The sequence below is a fragment of the Myotis lucifugus genome, unplaced genomic scaffold (assembly GCF_000147115.1).
Source record: "Myotis lucifugus unplaced genomic scaffold, Myoluc2.0 scaffold_20, whole genome shotgun sequence".
Classification (NCBI taxonomy): Eukaryota; Metazoa; Chordata; class Mammalia; order Chiroptera; family Vespertilionidae; genus Myotis; species Myotis lucifugus.
In genome coordinates, this window is record NW_005871068.1 from 3131920 (window position 1) to 3151946 (window position 20027).

At 36.0% G+C, this 20027-nt stretch overlaps 1 protein-coding gene across 3 annotated transcripts in view; it reads left to right on the forward strand.

Annotated features, from left to right (window-relative positions):
• Positions 1–20027, forward strand: part of POLA1 (DNA polymerase alpha 1, catalytic subunit) — a 311022-nt gene that overhangs the window by 108440 nt on the left and 182555 nt on the right. For all 3 annotated transcript variants that reach the window (XM_006085647.3, XM_023751338.1, XM_023751339.1), the window contains 5 exons: positions 7394–7426; positions 8198–8290; positions 9428–9633; positions 11623–11755; positions 17358–17489. In XM_006085647.3, coding sequence (XP_006085709.1) covers positions 7394–7426; positions 8198–8290; positions 9428–9633; positions 11623–11755; positions 17358–17489 — 597 coding nt within the window. The remainder of the gene's footprint in view (positions 1–7393; positions 7427–8197; positions 8291–9427; positions 9634–11622; positions 11756–17357; positions 17490–20027) is intronic.

Consider the following 20027-nt stretch of genomic DNA (forward strand, 5'->3'; position numbering starts at 1 on the left):
GGTAATGCTGGAGACAGGTGGTAGGCTAAGAGTGGTGAGGGCCCGGAGAAGGGATAGCATATTGGCAGGGGGGGTCGGGGGGGGGGTGGGGAACACCACACTGGAAAGCTACAATGAAACTTGTTAGCTCATTGGATCAGAATGAAAGTCAGCCCTTTGTTTTAGTTGAAGGCTTTTGGAGAGGCCATTTGTCATGTTTGGAGCTGGTTGCAGTTTTGGATGTGATGGGTGGGGTTTAGAATGAATGCTTATGGGATAGACAATTGAGTATGGGCCCGGAGAGAGAAAATGTTGAGTCATCAGTATAATATCACTGATTCTCAACCAGGGGCAATTTCCCCTCCATGAAACATTTGGCAATATCTGAAGACAATTTTGGTTGTCACAACTGGAGAGTGTATATATCTGTGCACGTCTGTACCCACATGCATGCTACTGGCATCTAGTAGGTAGAGGTCAGGAACAGCCCCTCATGACAAAGAATTATCTGACCTAAAACGTTAACAGTGTTGATGTTGAGAAACCCTGATATATATAGGCTGTCCCCCCCAAAATGTGTACACACACTTTGAGGAATTATAAGGGCAGTGCTTTTAAAAATACATTTCATTTTCAGCCCTAGCTGGTTTGGCTCAGTGGATAGAGTGTCGGCCTGCGGATTGATGGGTCTTGGGTTTGATTCTGGTCAAGGGCACATACCTTGGTTGCAGGCTTGAGCCCCAGACCTGGTCGGGGCACGTGCAGGAGGCAACCAATCGATGTGTCTCTCTCACATAGATGTTCCTTTCTCTGTCTCTCCCCCTTCCCTTCCATGCTCTCTAAAAAAAACAACAACAACAATGGGAAAATATCCTTGGGTGAGGATTAACAAAAATACATACATACATTCATACATATATACATACATACATAAAATACATTTCATTTTCAAAATTGAGCTATTAGCTGTTAAAGTGTGTATACATTTTGGGGGACACCCTGTATATGAAGCTGTGTATATATGTTCCTGGGCAGGGGCCAGGGGAAGAACTCAACAGAAGGTGTTGGATGTTTTTATGTACCGTAAATACACTCACCCACTTTATACTAATTGCATAAAGATGTATGCAGAAAACTTGTGAGAGCTTACATTTTTCTAGTTACTTTGCAACCACATAGTCCTCAAAAGCAATCTAGAATATGGAAATATGTTCTTGTAGTGTTAATTATCTGTGTTGGACATATTAGTGCCCCCTTTGCCTAATATTAAAGAAATGAATGTGGTTGAAATGCAAAACAACCAGATATAAAGAAGAGATATTTCTACAAGTTCAACTTGGGTTCTTAGGTTTTTGGATCTGGAAGGAATCTCAACCTTTTCATTTTATAAATGAGGATGCTAAGACCTAGAGAGGGAAGTTTCAGACCCCTGACTTATTTTTAATATAGTGTTTTATTTTTGCAAAGCATGTTTTCAGTGTAAAGTTCTTTGCATCCCCACCTAGCTCGGGGGACTAGGTGGTAGGTAGTATAAAATCGCAATTTTAAAGAAGGGAAAAGTAAGGGACCCTGTGTCATGGGAATCTTAAAGGGGTGGAGACAGAAAGTAGGGTGCTTATTAAATCCATAGCCCTCTCCTTGAGCATCTCATACAGAAGACACATACTTCAGAAAAACAGGGGACAGGAAAATAGGGAAAAGGTAATCTAATATAATGAGGATGAAATAAATGTTCGCCAGGTGGGAGAAGTGAGTAACATTGAGTCCTGCTTGGAAACTGCTGAAATTGGGAGAAGGGAAAGCTTAGATAATGGTTGGATTACCAAAAATCATAATATTTATATTTCTAATACGTCTCTCTTCCCTATCCTTCAAAACCGTTCATTTGCTACCCCTATTATGCTAATGTATTATAAAAAACTTTCCAGTTTATTTCTAATTTTGTCATCAGTAACAGAACTCTAAAAGCCATAGAGATTTCAGTTGTCATTCTATTCATACATTATTTGTGCAGATTTGACCTTACCCATCATGCTTAGCCAGTAGAATTTCTGTTGTGTTTAGCTGCATCACATACTGAAGTGGGTTTTTTGATCATAGATATCACTATAATAGACATGTGCTTTTGGAATAGGAGCTTGAAACTTTTTTTAACTGTGGCAAGTTAGTGTTTTCTCTCTCTCAGTATTAATAAATACTGTTTTCGTCTGTAATAGCACCTAGAAACATTTTATGACCTTTGAATGCATTACAAGACACCACTTTCTGTCCTAACAAAAAATGAAACCTCAGCTTTCTCCTGGTCTTGTTAGGGGAACCTGTAAAATATACACCTCCATGGTAGTTGTTCTTAGGTCACTGCTATTAATCCAGGGGTAACAAACATGCTCCTACTGCTTAGTAAACCACATTGTGGGTGTATTCCTGAAAAAATTATTTTCTTTAGGAAACCCTTTTTTTGAAATATATTTCCATTTCCTTTTTAGTCCCCATCACCCTTCACCAGCCTTCAGAGCCTCGGGTTGGGGTTAAAACACCTTTTCGTATTATTTTAATTATTGCTTTCCCAGCCCCACTCCTTTCCTGTTTCCCCCCTCCTCTTTTCCCCTAACGGCGCTGTTCTGCAAAGCCTGGAATGATTGATATGATGGCAGTGCTGTCATTCTTTTTAACCAAAAAAAAGTCATTTTTGTTCTAGTTATTTTAATAGAGTCCCATTAAAGATGTATTGCTGACTGAAATATCGGCATGAAGGGCTCTCACTGAGCTGAGCCCAAGAATTAAGAAGTCAGGAAATCGGCTGCTGCATTGCAAGAGAGCCTTGTGTGACACCGAATCTCCTGATTGGGGAGATCATTACTGCTATTATGACTCGACTTGCGTAGGAATTTTAAATTCCATCTGAATGTCAGTAATAACCCTCTTAGCAAATTATCCTGAATAAAATCACGAAGGCATTTTATATAATAGGTGTTGAATTACTGGATAGATTTGCTAATTAAATACTCTTTGTTCTGCTGCAGTTGACATTACAGGGTAAGATCTTGAACAATTATTCTCAACAGCTGTACTTTGTTAAGGGAAAAATTAACCACAAAGTTTATTTTTTTACACTTGAAGTTGGCAGATTTTTGAAATGTGCTTGAAAAATTCCATCATCCAATTGGTAATGAGTAGATAAATATGCAGGTGTTGCTGTGAAATCAGATAACTGCAGACTGCCTTATTAATGAATTTAGCAAGCCTTTGTAGCCCTGTTTTCTAGCTGTTAGCACTTACAAAATGATTTTCTGTCAGAATGGGAGCTTTAATATTAGGCTTGTCACTTTAAAGTGAACTTATGAGCGGTCATCTTGCAATCACCGTACCTTGTGTCTAGTAGACCTTTCTGAATACCTGTGGCTTTTTTGTAAAATGCATTTCCTAATGGGGAAAATATCTGTAATGCATGTTTTTGATTGTTGCCTTCCAGAGAATTTATGTGGTGTAGGCTTTTTAACAAGGCAGTGAGACACAGTGAAAAGAAAAAGAAACATGAGATCCAGCTAGGAGATCAAGTTCTTGACTTTATTACTTTGGGCAAAATTGCAAAGCCTAATTTTCCTCCTCTGTAAAATGGGGCTTATAATACCGCCTACCCTTAGAATTATATATTTGGCATTCTACAAATATTCATTAATAGCTACCGTGCATTAGGCCCTCTGCTAGATCTTGAGATGTTGGTAATCCACTGGCTACCCAACAGCTGAGCCTTCCCCAGTGAGCAGTTTGAATTGAGGGCAGCTTTGCGGTGATCCTGCTCATTAGCACTTGGACTGGATGGGGCACTGTGGTAGCCACCATCTAGAACTGCTTAGTGAAGAAACACGAGAAGTAGCGGTCAGCCTGGATGTGGGTTGTCTGGCCTAGGATGGACTGAAGAATTGACAAGCTGTAGAGAGGACCTTGAACTTGAGACATCATTGCCTTTAGTTGCTGTTGAGGTTCACTGGGAAGATGGTGATTAAAACTATCCACAGAAATTAGTACAACCTCTGTGGAGAGCTATTTGACTATATTTATTTAAAAATTTTGAATATATAACCTTTAACCCAATAAGTCTTCTTGTAGGAGTTTATCTTGTTACTGGCATATTGGCAGGTTCTACATGTGTGATGATTACTTGTTGAAGTGTGGTTATAAAGGAAAAGATTAGAAATAACATACATGTTCAGTAATAGAGCACAAATTAAGTCATGATCAGTTCATACAATGGAATACTATGTAGTCATTAAAAAAGAATAAGGCAGCTCTTTATGTGTGGGTATGGAATAAGCTCTAAGGTAAAGTGTTAGGTGAAAAAAGAAAAGCAGTGGTTAGTTTTCTACCATTTCTGTGCAAAACATCCACCAAGAGGTTTCTGCCAGTAAAGAGAAAGCCATTTTGGTAGCAGCCCTCAGATTGTGAGTGGAAATGGTTGTGAGTTGTTGGCGGGACAGAGTGGGGTGGGTGATGGTTTGGTTCATGGCATCAAGGAAGAGTAGAAGCAATTGGCTACTGCATATGCAGAGTTACAGTGAAAGGTTGGCGGATTGTTCCTGAGGTATTTTACTTGGTACGTAACAGTTCCTTTGTGGAATTGTCCCTTGTGATGAGGAAAGCTAAGCCTAGCAGGGTGGAAGGGGCAGAGGATGAAGAGAACTCATGATAAGTAGTTCTGTCCTCACTGTGATTAACTTGACTCAGGTGGATCTCATTATTGCCCTTTTCCAACCAATGCTTTCCCTGTAATTTAAATATTAAAAAATGAAGATGAAGTGGAGGAGAGTGATTGTTTTTTCTGAGTTAAGTGAATTTTAATGTCTAGTAGAAAAGTAATTGGGATTACTGTGAGACCTACCAATCAACTAGCAAACAGTCTTGTGTTTTTTTAAAAAAAATGTTCTTACTGATTTCAGAGAGAGGAGGGGATAGGGAGAGAGGAATAGAAACAATGATGAGAATCATTGGTTGGCTGCCTCCTGCACGCCCCCTAGTGGGGATCAAGCCTGCAGCCTGGGCTCTATCAAACTGTGACCTTCTGGTTCATAGGTTGACACTCAACCACTGAGTCACACTGGCAGAGCTAGCAAACAGTCTTATGTGCCTATTACATGTGAAGTCTGGTGTTAGGCACAAACATGTCCGCTGACCACTAAGAGCTTGTGGTCTAGTTGGGGAGTGGACTAAAAACTGTTTCCAGAATGGCATTACCATGATTATCTTGAGCCAGTGGTCCTTAACCCCACTTGCAACATAAGAATCATCTTGAAAGCTGTTTAGAAACATTGCTGGCACCAGTTATTGGTATTTTTTAAAAAGATTCCCAGATGATTCCACTGTGCAGCCATTATTAAAACCACTGATTAGCCTAATCAGTATTACCACTACCCCCAGGGCAGGGGAAGGGCTTCCTGCCCTAAGAACATAGGACAATGAATGAACAAAATTGGGAGACAGTAATGGAGGAGGGGCGCGAAGGAAATGGAAAGTAATGGGTAGATATAAAAGATATTCTAAGGTCAGGATTTATAGGGCTTTGTAATATGAAGGATAAGAAAGACAGAAATATGAGGTTCGAGCTTAGTTCACAGTGAGGACTATTGTGGATAGAAAAATAAATATAAATGAAGTAAGTCTATCTGGCCCATTGGAAAAGTGACTTCTGGTTTAAACCGATGCTTTGAAAAAATGGGCAGTAATGAAGAGAAAATAGCCTGGAATGACTAAGGCCCCATATTCTGGAGTCAGAGTACTTGGGTTCTTATCCTTGCTCTGTCACTTACTGGGACAAATTATTTCCTCTTTTTTTGCATCTAACAAATGGGGATATTAATAGTGGTTACTTCTTGGGGACCTTGAAGAATAACATGAGAAAATACACAAGATGCTTGTAGTAGAGTATCTGCCCCCCCAACACACACACATTCTGGGTGCTCATTACGTTATATTACTTTTCTTTTCACATGGTATGATATATTTTATTTTATTTTTGAAAATATTGGGGTGACATTGATTCACAAAAACCATACAAATTTCAAGTGTACAACTCAATAAAACATCATCTGCACACTGCATCATGCACCCAACGCCCCAAGCAAAATTTATTAAATTTGTATTACTTCTGATCTGGTCCCTGATAATTTATATCTGTTTTGGTACATATCCACATTATAACCTATATGTGTCTAATCTTATAGCTATACAGGCCTTGGGACAGACCTTTCTACAGATATTATCTATATGATTGTCTTCATTCATTGAATGTTTATTGAGCCCCACTTCTGTACTATCACTATGCTAACTTCGGGCCTATAGAGAAGGTCTACTTTCTGCCTTCAAGAAATTTAGTGTAGAGAAGAAATTTAAATCTAATATGTATTATATACATATATTGCTTTTACTTTTTAAGATCCTGAATACTATGAGTAAGAATTGGCAGATTTGAAATGCTCTGTCACAATTTTTTTTCAGCCATGCAGTTCTATTTAAATATTAGTAAGGAGAATAGTTTGCCTTTTTGCCATATTCTAAAGGGATACAGTCAGTTCTTGAATAATGTCATTTTGTTTGTCGTTTCATTATAACACTGGTGAGAAAAAAATCTTCCCAGTTGGGGCCACTGTCTGTGTGGAGTTTGCATGTTCTCCCCATGTCTCCCACATCCCAAAGATGTGCATGTTTGGTGAACTGGCGTCTCTACATTGTCCCAGTCTGAGTGAGTGTGGGTGTGGGTGCGAGTGCACCCTGCGATGGAAAGACGTCCTGTCCAGGGTGGGTGCCCACCTGTGCCCTGAGCTGCCAGGATAGGCTCTGGCCACTAGTGACCCTAAGCTGGAATAGGCCGGATGGAAAAGAATTATCTTATTTGTTTTTATTTATCTTCCTTAAATGTATGTGTAGCTCATCTTTATTTCAATGTTTACCATTAGAAGTGTTTGGGTGTTTATTTAAAAGTTTGGTGATGTTTTTGTGACTGTAGGAAATATGACATAGGAACTTAACTCTTGTTTATGTTAATTAGCCTATGGCTTCCTTATATGTTGTTTCACCCAAAGTCGCAGTTCCCAGGAACCTATCCATGATGTTAAGTGAGGACTTACTGTATTTTTATTATGCATGTTTATTAAATAGAGATCGTTACATAGATCTGCTTTCATAGAGTTTACATTGATGTTTACAACAGATCTTTTTACATATCTCTAAGAATCAACATAGAGGCAAATTTATTTTTTAGATTATGTTGATATTGTTATTTTGAGAATTATAGTTAGAAAATGACCAAGAGCTTTAAAAATATATGGAAATAACATCATCGGGCTACTTATCTATGTGTTTATATTTTATGTTTTTGCAATTATGTAATGCATTAATCTTGACTTTCTGTTTCATTTAGATTTTGATGCATACGAAAGAGATGGTACAGAAGGTAATGCTGAGCACTTTCATCATATAACAACTCTTAAACATCATACTTAGTGACATTTTTGTATTCAAGGAAAATTGCAACCCAAACAGACTGGAAATGGCTTCTTAGGATGTCTGGTTTACATTTATAATCCCCCCTAATGGATTATAGCTTTTTTCTTTTACTAACACTGATATGATCTAGCCGCTGCTTGAAGCCTATATGTGAGTGTTTCAAGCAAATTAGTAACAGTGCTAATTAGAGTTTACTTCCTGGCCTTTGTACTGTATGTGCTCTAGTGTTGTTTGCTATGATTGATTTTTTTGGCACTCTCCGTATTCTACTAAATACTGTTTGAAACTGTTAAGAATTTAATATGGATTTGTGCCTCTGAATTTTAAAATCCTATTATGTTTCTGTTCCATAAATTGCCATGACCACTAAGCTTGTGGTACAGTGAGTAAATATAGTCCCCCTTTCCTAGTCTCTTATCCTCCTTTGTATTATTCAGTTACACATTTTGTTTCCATTGAAACTAGACACTTTCCCTGCCATTGTAATATCTGTTTTAAGAAAATTAAGGAGATGTTTTAATGTGGCAGTGTTCACCTTTCTGGTATATTGGGGGTTAATCTTCATTTGTACACTCCTCACAATATGGATAAGGGTAAATATAACCTTTGGAAAAATCCTTGGAATGTGTGATTTCTGTATGGAAAATCTCTAGTTTCATTATGCATAATGGTCACCATGTTTTAGTTGTTAATTTTTATAATTCTTGCTTTTCATTAGATGAATCTTGAAGTTATTTATGGAGATACAGATTCAATAATGATAAACACCAATAGCACCAATCTGGAAGAAGTATTTAAATTGGGAAACAAGGTGAGATAATTTGATAAAATTATCTGTTTTATCTACTTTTGTGAATTATTTTCAACTTGGAACTTCATAAATTCATGTATATGTACATTGTGTGCTTCTGGAAATAATAAACGTAGTGCATTCAGTTCTTCATCCTCTTTTATTTTTCTTAGCCTCTTCTCTACTTGTTTTGAGGATAAAAATAAAATTGTTTTTTCCTTAAATGATAGATATGGTTTGCCTTTGAGAACAGTCTAAGTCTGATAAATTTAAGATGTTATCAAGTTAGTACTTATCACAGTGTTATTCATAAGGAGAAATGTCTCTAGTAGTGTTCAGATGCCTTTCATATACTATTTGATATGAATAAGTACCTACCTACCAACATGCCTATACACACATCTATAATTTTAATAGGAGTACTTAAAATATATTTGAAAAGATAAGGGGACATTTAAAAATAATCATTTGTAGCCTACTATTTGCAGTTCATAGTTAGCACAATTAGTGTTTCTTGAGCACTTACTATGTTAAAATATTGTTTCAATAAACTAAAAATAAGGTATCATCTTACAAACTAAGACCTTCCTACCTGTCTTCTCTGAAATGTATGAAATTTGAGCTATATTCTTCGCTTGAGAGTAAGCCTAGCATATTGTACTCATATTGGACCTTGAAAAACTATATATTTTCCCTAGAGGCGATGGTCTGTGCCATGTCCCTATCAGTAAAGAGCAGGGGACTGTTCATTTATTTGTTCAGCATATATTTATTTGCTTATATTTAAGGTACTTATAGTCAAGGTACAGCGAGATTATAGACATTATTTTAATAGCTCAAGTTTTACTTATTTCTGGACTGTGTAATCTCTAATTCAGTAGTTTGAAGGTAAGTACATATGCTTTTAGATTTTAAAAAGACTATGTCATAATTTTTATAATTCTTGAGGCTGACCCTGACAGTCCTGTCCTTGTGCTTTTTTTTAAGTGTTCTGCATTGAATCTAAAAATATCATGTTCCATATATGCTGAGTAAATGCATTCTAGTATCATGTGACTTCAAGTTCTGTTTAGATTAACTCCTGGGAATTTGTAGCATGTTCATGTTCTTCCTACTAGATGTTTGAGAATATAATATTAATGATTGAAATTTTCACAGGTAAAAAGTGAAGTGAATAAATTGTACAAACTGCTTGAAATCGACATTGATGGAATTTTCAAGTCTCTACTACTGTTGAAGAAAAAGAAATATGCTGCTCTGGTTGTAGAACCAACATCGGATGGGAATTACGTCACCAAACAGGAGCTGAAAGGATTAGATATAGTTAGAAGAGATTGGTGTGATCTTGCTAAAGATACTGGAAAGTGAGTTCTGCTTTGGTTTTTTATTTTGTTGTTTGTCTTTTAAAAATTCAGGTGTGAATGACATGGACAACACTTGTGATTCTGCCAAGCACAAGGACACAGCTTCTTTTTTCTTATTGTTATTATTGCATATTAATAATTCTTACTTATTTGGAGGGGAGTTTGATACATTTTTAAAAAGCCACACTGGTTCAGTAAGAGATGCTTGCTGTAGAATTCATCTCATGAGTTTTTACTCATGGTGAGGGTAAACTTTCACATTTTGATCCTTACAGAGTTGGTTTTGTTTAATGTTGTTTTGTTTTTGTATGGTTTTGCTTTAATATTCCTATTAGAGAGTGCCATGTATTGTGTTCCTGTATTATCCTAGAACAGTGCTTCTCAACCTTGGCTGCACATTAGAATCACCTGGGAATATTTTTAAAATCCTGATTTCTGGGCCTCATCCTCTGGAAATTCTGCTTCTTTGTTATGGGTTGGGGCCACAACATTAGTAACAAAGAAACAGAATTTCTGGAGGATGAGGCCCAGAAATCAGGATTTTAAAAAGATTCCCAGGTGATTCTAATGTGCGGCTAAGGTTGAGAACCACTGTCCTAGAACCTTTTAGGAACATAATTGTTAAGGCATCCCCATTTTATGGCTTAAAATGTTCTAGGATTCAGAGTGGACCATGGAGTGAGACTTTGTTCCCACCAATATAATTAGTGTGCAAATATTCTTACCTAAGGTTATGTACCTCATGAGTGACCCCCTAGCTTTGCACCTGAGACTAAAGATTGTATTAAGACCTGTTTTATTTTTTTAGGATCATATTAATTTATAAAACACCCATTTAGAAAATGAATTGTTGGGTACGTTATTTGCCATCTTTCCAGATATTCCTGGTTTGTGATCCTGAGCAATTCTGAAAATAGAAGAATTTTTTTTCTTGAAAGCGAAATTTTAAATTAATTTTAACATTGCTGAATATCAGCATATTTTACTTGTTTTCCATTCTTCCTCTTGTTTTCAAGTCAGGAGATTGTGAGCAATTGTTGCTTCTGCAAACTACTCTTGATTAGGCAAAGTTGATCATCCAAGTATAGGTCACTGTTAGCCTTTTATGAAATGTAGTTTGAAATGCTTCATTGCCCCCAAATGTACCAAAGATGAAAGTACTTTGTATAGACTGTCGATTAGAGTGTTCTCTTCAGCTTTGTGTTTTCCAAGAAAAGATGCATCATAATAGAAGTAAATTTCTCTGAGTTAGAAATGTATTAGTAATTAAAGCTATACAAATGTTTTTGTCAGGGTTCTTTTTCTGACAAATTATAATGCAGCTGTCAAACCCTCGCTCTGCATTTTTCTCAGAAATGGATAAAATATTGGCTTTCTTACTCCTTTTCGTTTTCTTTTTTTTTCCTTTTTTGTGGGAGTCTGGTGGAATAACGCTACGTTTTTAAGGAATAGTGTAAAGTTAGAGAAGAACACTGAGCAATATAATGAAGCTGAAAGAAAAGTTTGAAATATTTGTGTGTTTTTAAAATTTACATAGAGAGCTGTATATTTCTACTTAGCTAATGATCATCTAAGGCAGAGATGATATCTTGATATCAGAGCTAACATCTTGGTGCTTTATGAGGAAAGTGAAATACTTATCGTCTGACATTTTAACTTATGAGTAGAGTATAACTGCTTTTGAATTTTGTAATTGCTTAAAAATACAATGGAATATATACCCTTTCTGTCTGTACTTTTGTATGATGCATTAGATGCTGCATAAAAAATTATCTGTATGTCTAAGGGCAAACCTGACATTCCAAGGTTGGTAAACCTTTGGCAGAGTTAATGTTAAAAAACAAATAGTAATGGCCTTTTAGACTTTAACCCTCATGTTAGCTTTTATTACAGTTCTTGTCCACATGTTAATCTATTGGCATTTATCTTTTTTCACCTTTATTAATGAAGTATGATATTTAAAAAATCAGTCCCTCTCCTTTTTTGCAGCTTTGTCATTGGCCAGATTCTTTCTGATCAAAGCCGGGACACTATAGTGGAAAATATTCAGAAGAGGTTAATAGAAATTGGAGAAGATGTGCTAAATGGCAGTGTCCCAGTGAGCCAGTTTGAAATTAACAAGGTAAATGTAGCATTTATTGCTGAGCCCAGCTGTTGCCACGTGTTTTTCTCCTCCTTCAGATAGTTGAAGAACCACCTCATCCTTGCAATTGAAATAAATTCTAGCTGGTGATGAAAACTGCTTAACAACTATCTCACAGACTGCGCATTAGCATAAGACTTCCTGTTCCAGCCACTGGTACCTCCATGTCTGCTGCAGGGCCTTCTCTCTTCATTCTTATTTTAATTCATGGAAGCCTTCTTCCTAGAGCGGTGGTTCTCAACCTTCCTAATGCCGCGACCCTTTAATACAGTTCCTCATGTTGTGGTGACCCCCAACCATAAAATTATTTTCATTGCTACTTCATAACTGTAATTTTGCTACTATTATGAATTGTAATGTAAATATCTGATATGCAGGATGTATTTTCATTGTTACAAATTCAACATAATTAAAGCATAGTGATTAATCACAAAAACAGTATGTAATTATATATGTGTTTTCCGATGGTCTTAGGCAACCCTGTGAAAGGGTCATTCGACCCCAAAGGGGTCGAGATCCACAGGTTGAGAACCGCTGTAGAGGTTCTGTAGAGTAATATAGTTGATGTTTCAGGGACTAGAGCAGCGGTGGGCAAACTTTTTGACTCGAGGGGCACAATGGGTTCTTAAACTGGACCGGAGGGCTGGAACAAAAGCATGGGTGGAATGTTTGTGTGAACTAATATAAATTCAAAGTAAACATCATTACATAAAAGGGTACAGTCTTTTTTTTTTTAGTTTTATTCATTTCAAACGGGACAGATCCGGCCCGCGGGCCGTAGTTTGCCCACGGCTGGACTAGAGAGTACTGCCTTCTTCATAGTCCTCCTAAGTTATAGTTGTTTGGGGTCAGGCCTGTCAGCTGAGAGAGAGAGAGCATGTGCGTGCGTGCCTGTAACTTCACAGAAGGTGATCCTTAGAGGTACTGTAATTAAGCAGTTTTTTTAGGCCATAACTATAAGTTACACTTTATGGGCAGTCTTAGTTGTTGAAAATAGGGAATACTTTTTTCTTACCTAGTTTGAAAAAATAAAATCCTCATTTATAAGATGTTAGGTTACAGATTTTTTCCATTCACAAAGAGTAAGTACCCTTACATACTTAGAAGCTAATTTTGTAAATACCATTTTAGCAGTTTTGTGATAAATAGAGTTTGTTCTCCAAGTTCATAAAATTTAATTTTAATAAAACATAATATAATCATTACATTAAATGGAAATTTTAGAATTAAAACTCAATCATAATTCTCTTATGTTAAAAGTAATGCTTGCCCCAATATTTTCAGTACCCACCTGGCTTTGTAAAGTATATGATTGTCTAACCACTATGCTGTACACATGTAACTAATACAAAATAATATAGGATATAAACTAATTTAAAAATAAAAAATGTATTTTAAAAGAGAAATACTATCAAAAGCTTGCCATTTTTACAAACATTTTTACATTGCAGCAAATACAATATTAAAATACTGAAATCTATTTTCACTTAACATAAGCAATTTTTTTCACATTTTTATATTACCTTAAATTTTAATTTTTTTGTTTGATTATTTAAATTATTTTTGCTATTGTAAATAACTATATTAAACATCTTTTTCCATTTACCTTTTTGCTATCGGATCAATTACTTTCTTAGTTTAGAATCCTTGAAGTAGAATATTTGAGTCAAAAGATATGAAGATCTATATGGCTCTTGTCAAATTGCTTTGCAAAAAGGTGATACCAATTGATAATAAGAAAATATGTGCCAATTTCACCACAGATTTGCTTGTATTGGTGATATTTCATTGGCGATGCAGTCATTGGTGATATTTAAATAAAACATTGCTACCATAATGGATATGAAACAAAATTTCACTGTTGGATCTCATTTACATTTCTTTGATTTCTAGAGAGAATTAATATTTTCCATGTATGTCCTTATGATTTGTATTTAGTCTTAGGTAAGTCACTTGTTCATTACACTTTGACCCGTGATATCTTTAGTCACAAAAGAAGACATTCATTTATACATAAAAATATTGAATTATAAGAGAATGTGTGCCTTGGCACTAGCTCTTCACTTTAAGTGATGCAATGGCATGGAACCACTTGTGACATCTAGAAAATGGTTTCTTTTTAGATTTTGTTTTGTCTCTCTCTCAAAAATTTGAATTGAGTAAGAGTTATTACTTCAATCTGCCTCTGATCAATTTTAGCATCTATTCTGCAGACTGTCTCCTTGACACTGTCTACCTTCTTAGAAGTGTGTGATTCCATGAGTTTGGAAGGCTCAGTCTAAACATGAATACATTATTGGCAAAATAACACTGAGCACATGTCCTCTAGGGTAGTGGGCCCACACCGTCATCTCATATGAATGATGAGACAGTATTACTAGTGAGCAAAGAAACCTGGAGTCATAAACATACTGGCAATCTTCGAGTTCTCATGAACAGTCTACAGTTTTGTTATTTTAAAGTTTTTATTATTGAAAATTTTAAAATTTTATATAGAAGTAGAGTGGTATCATGAACCCCCATGTACCCATCATTCAGCTTTGATAATTATCAACTTACAGTGATACATTATTATCATTAACTAGATCCCTGGTGCACGATTGGGGCCAGGGAGGGATGCAGGAGGTTGGCCAGCTGGGGAGGGACCGAGGGAGGGCTCCAGGGCGTGTCCTGCCTATCTCGCCCAGTCCCAATCGGCTAGATGCCAGCATCAAGCTAACCTACTGGTCGGAGCATCTGCCCCCTGGTGGTCACTGCACATCATAGCGACTGGTCGACCAGTCAACTATCTGCCCCCTGGTGATCAGTGCATGTCATAGCAAGCGGTTGAGCAGCCTTAGCATATCATTGTATTACACTTTGGTTGAACGGACGACCAGACACTTAGAGCATATTATTAGGCTTTTATTATATAGGATAACAGTACTTAGTGTGATGGGGCTGTACATACTTTTTTTCCTGTGGCAGAACTGAAACTGACTTACTGTCTATATATCCTCCATTTCACTTGAAGTGAGCTATAAAAGAACTCATTTGCTTATTTAATCATCTATTCATCAAACATGGAGTACTTCTTATGTGCACAGTACTAGATTCTGGGTTATAAAAGTGAATGAGCAAAGCATGGTCTATATTTTCAAAATGTTAATGGTCTCTTAAAGATATTTACTGTCCTCTATTTTTATACTTATTTTTCAAAACACAATATAATATACAGAATTGTATATCTGAAACCTATATAATTTTATTAACCAATGTCACCCCAATAAATTCAATAAAAATAATTTCTGCAGATATAAGTACAATAAATTCTAATGAAAGGACTCTCTATTTAATAATTATTAATGCAGCGGTTCTCAACCTGTGGGTCGCGAACAATGAAAATACATCCTGCATATCAGATATTTACATTATGATTCATAACAGTAGCAAAATTACAGTTATGAAGTAGCAACGAAAATAATTTTATGGTTGGGGTCACCACAACATGAGGAACTGTATGAAAGGGTCGCGGCATTAGGAAGGTTGAGAACCACTGACGGTAAGCTGTTTATATGTCAGAGGTGATTTGTACTGATTAACATTTGTCTGAATATTTATACTATTTAAAACTTGTGAGCATTTCAGTTTTTGCATTTTATCTCTTTGAAAAAGCAGTGGAATAGAAGAGTCTATGTATATGACTGGTTGTGGATGGTCTTATTACAGGATGGATAGATATAGATATAGATATAGATATAGATATAGATATAGATAATAAAAATTTCAGTAGCTGTAGATGATGCTGGTAGGAGTTGAAAATGGGAGGTTAGCCTAGGGTGGAGGGATGAAGTAATATTTACCACTATAAAATTTTAGCCCTTGTTGCCACAAACAACTGATTTTCTGAACTACTGCAATCTTAGCTTAAATATATTTCATAAAGTAACACAAAATGTGACAGTTGATTTTTATAGTCCTGGCTAATTTGAGCCTAAACCACCAGAAAGCATTTTCCCCCCAAAATCAAGGCACCTAAAACTAGCTTGTAAAACCCCAATAGTCCCAATTTAATAATTGGAAAGTATGTCAGATGAAATTCAGAATTTCTTAACATTGCACTGAAGTATAGTCAATTGGAGAAGATAATGGTTTTCTCAAGTAGAGTTATATTGATTAAGATTTCTAGGCACTATTACCCAACTGAGTCAATCAAGACTTCGCATAATTCAAGTTTGAGGAGATTCAAATACTTGGAGAGTTTCCTAGGCACTCTCCTACACTGAGCGTCTGATTTAGAAAGTGTATATAATGTGGGTATGTGCAGCCGTGTTTGAGGACCTGCTTTATTCTAATCTACTGTAACAGTTCTCAGATTTCCTAGCCTCAGGACACCTTCACACTCTGAAAATAATTGAGGCCTCTAAGAGCTTTGGTTTATGTGGTTTGTGTTGATATTTACTGTGCTAGAAATAAAAACTGAGAAATTTTAAGAGCATTTATTAATTTATTTAACAGCAATAAGCCCATCATGGGATTACAAAAATAACATTATAAAGTAACTATTTTAAAACTAAAACAAATTAGCCAGAGGAGTGACATCATTTTACAATTTTGCAGATCTTTTTAATGTCCAGTTTAGGAGAATACATCTGGATTCTCATGTGCTTGCACATCCAATTTGTTGTGATGTGTGGCTTAGGTTGAGTATAGGAAGAAAATCCAGTTTCCACAAATATGTTGTTGGAAAAGGGAGATGTATTTCAGTAACTTTTTTCAGATAATTGTGCATATTCTTCTTTGATTCTACACCAAGACTCTCTAAGTAGTGTTTTTTAAAGGTTATTTATAATGTGGAATCTGAAACCATGTCAGTGAACTTTGCATACTCTCTTACATTAAACTCTATTGGTCTGTGTTGTACTTTGATTGGCTATTTTACCCGTGCATGACATTATGCTTGAACTTAGTGAATTAATTTAGAGTGAGTGACATCATTTATCCTGCAAACATTTGGTTGCTACTGTACGTCAGGTATCATTCTGAGCACTGGGAATGCAGCTGTGAGTAAGGCTGGCGTGTTCCTGCTCTCCTGGCGCTTACTTTCTGTTAGAGACTCATCATTCTGCCTTTGTAGAGCTTAAGTTGACAGTGGGAGTAAATCCAGTGATTTATGGTACCTTTGGGATTTATTTAGGCTAGAAAAGCTTTTGAGAAACACATCCGTAAGTCAGAGTAGCTGTTATCCATCATCCATCAGTCCTAACTGATCAGTTAATTCAGTGAGAGAATCGCAAACATTAGGAGAAACTCTAAGATTGAATTTATAGTCTTATTTTTTTATGTGTAAGTATTATGTGTCAACGCCCATAAACTTGTATTTCTTTTTTTTTTTTTTTGTCAAGGTTGCATCTGGTTACATTAGTTACTAAATGCAGGAGGATGGAATGTCTAAAGATTCTGTGACAGTGTTTTCTACATATATCTTATGTCATTTCTATGTTTATGTATGATTCTAGCAAAGATGTATTAGTGTATAGCTGTGTGAGAAGGGTTTTATTTTAAAGTTTGGGGCATTTTGTTCCCTCTTTTTCTTTTTTAGGCATTGACAAAGGATCCTCAGGATTACCCTGATAAAAAAAGCCTACCTCACGTACATGTCGCTCTCTGGATAAATTCTCAAGGAGGCAGAAAGGTGAAAGCTGGAGATACTGTGTCGTATGTCATCTGTCAGGTAAAAATATCATAATTAAGACTCATACCACTTATGACACAAAGTAAAATCCAAATGGCCACAATGTCTTATTTTAATAGTCTTTAAGATAATTGATGCTGTCAAGAGATGGTTTAGTCTGATTGGTTTTACAGCATTTAAAAACAGGATATGGCATATTTTATTAAAATTTTTGCAAAACAAAGACGTGTATTTTGGGTCACTGAAATTATTTTGGTGAGACAGGTATATGACAGTAACTACAGTTAACTTCAGTGAAAGTGTATATAGGTTTGGTCATATGTCCAGCAGCAGTCATTTATCATTCCTTTTGCCACAGTTTCCATTATGAATATTGGTAGAATAAGAGAGTAAATGCGTTTTCCCTAGCCTTTGTTCAAAGAATTATTTGAAAGAAATACAAAATGCATGATTATATGGAGAAAGGTGAGATATCCTAAAAATATACCTTATCAAGAAAACACAAATTTACCAGTTTCCGTTTTTTTTTCCTTTCTTTTGAGTGGAGTGGGCCTAGAACCCACCTTCTTACCTTCTCCCTGTTCCACAAGGCAACTCTGAGGAAACTCTAGGCCTTATAGGGCACAGCTTGACACCACTGACTGGTTTCTTTTGAGAGTAGCATGCCTCTAACAATTAGGGATGGGGAGAGAGGGTCGGACAGAAGAGCAGTTCTTTTCTTTGAAAACACTTCAGTTGGAACAAAGGAGAGGTCTCAGGTCTCATTCCTTCTCTCTGTAAAAAAAAAAAAAAGCCAGTGATAGCCTTTATCCAGATTCTTTAAAATGATTATGATCTGGCCTATCTACCAAAAGGCATAATTCATTTGAATAAGACTGCTGCTTTTAAATTAATTATTGCATGTGTTGTTACAGTAAGAAGTTTAGATAAGCCTTAAACTTCATTGCAATAGCATTGATCTTTGTCGAACTACACTCAATGTGTTTTTAAATCATAGAGTCTTTTCAAAATTTAAAAGTCATTTGCTAATATCTGCTCAGTACTGTAGATGATGTACATAACACATGATTTAACTACATGGACAGGAATCGGCACTTGACTCTGTCTCCCTCCTAGGGTTACCCTTGATTAAGAACTGTTACAGAAAACCAATTCCTGCAGGAAAATATTTCCATAAATGCCTGACTCGCTCAAGCCCTTAATGTGCTTTGCATATTGCCTCTGACAAATCTCATCTCAAAAAAACAATTTTCATATTATGCAAGTAAAGATTTTGGTAAATAGGCCAGTTTTTTTATTATTGTCTTCACATACTTGGAAAAGCTCTTAGATTATTAATGAGAGGAGCAATATGGCAGCATATAACTTTAAATAGCATCTAATAATGAAATCCAGCCACAGTTACGTTTTGGCTAAAAGTAGAATGGAGACATATGGTGGTATGACCGATGTACTAGTATTTAAAAGTCAGAGTTATATTTTTTGATATCTAAATAGTAGGTCTTGCTCGGCTGATATGGCTCAGTGGTTGAGCACCGAACTATGAACCAAGAAGTCACTGGTTCAATTCCTAGTCAGGGCACATGCCCAGGTTCGATCCCCTATTGGGGGCGTGTAGGAGGCAGCCAATAGATGATGTTTCTCTCTCATCGATGTTTCTATCTCTCTATCCCTCTTCCTTCCTCTCTCTAAAAATCAATTAAAAAAATTTAACTATTAGGTCTTATGATTTCTTCTCAGGGCTTATTGATACGGAAAAGCTCAAATGCTGATGCTAATATAGTACAATAAATACAATTTTCTGTCTTTTCAACATTTCCCTTATCCACTGGTACTGGACCTTAACTTGCTTGTTAAAACTACAGTTTATTTTTCTTAACTTATTCTTCTCACTGTATCCCACGAAATGCTCTAGGCCTTTAATTTGCCTTTGTCCCCTAGCAGTGGGACATGCCCATTTCCACCAAAGCTGCCTACCTCTTTTGCTTTTAAGCACTCAAATTATTCTTTCTGTGCTTCACAACACAAACATATTTTTAGACTATGTTTTTGAAAATGTATGATCATACATTTTAAGAGAATTGTTTATTGCTCTAAGCAGAAGTGCCCTCCAAGTATAGCCTATCTCTTAAACAGGTTCTCTTTTGTTTAAAATTTACATTTAGAATACAGTGTTCTACTGATAACTTACTCAGACTATAATTTTAGATGAGTTTAGGGTAATGTTTTTGGTATCTAATTTGTATTGTATTATGTGGTCTTATAAAACCTACATGAATTATTTGCTGATATCTTAAATCAGCTTTCACTTATTGCTTAAGTTTTAAATGCTTAATTATTTAACTTCCAGTGGACATCATTTCCATAAGGCATGACTTTAACACTTTAGGGGCCCATTTGTCATCTGTTTAAAATTTTTTTCCATTGCTTTTTTACTAAAGATGACTACATAGTTTTGAATGAATTGACTGTACCCAGTTGTCTCTGTGAAGCATGTACTTTGTGAAGTTCACAAATGACTACATGGGCACTTCAAGCAAGACCAACATTATTCCTTAATCTGATTTTAAAGGTATA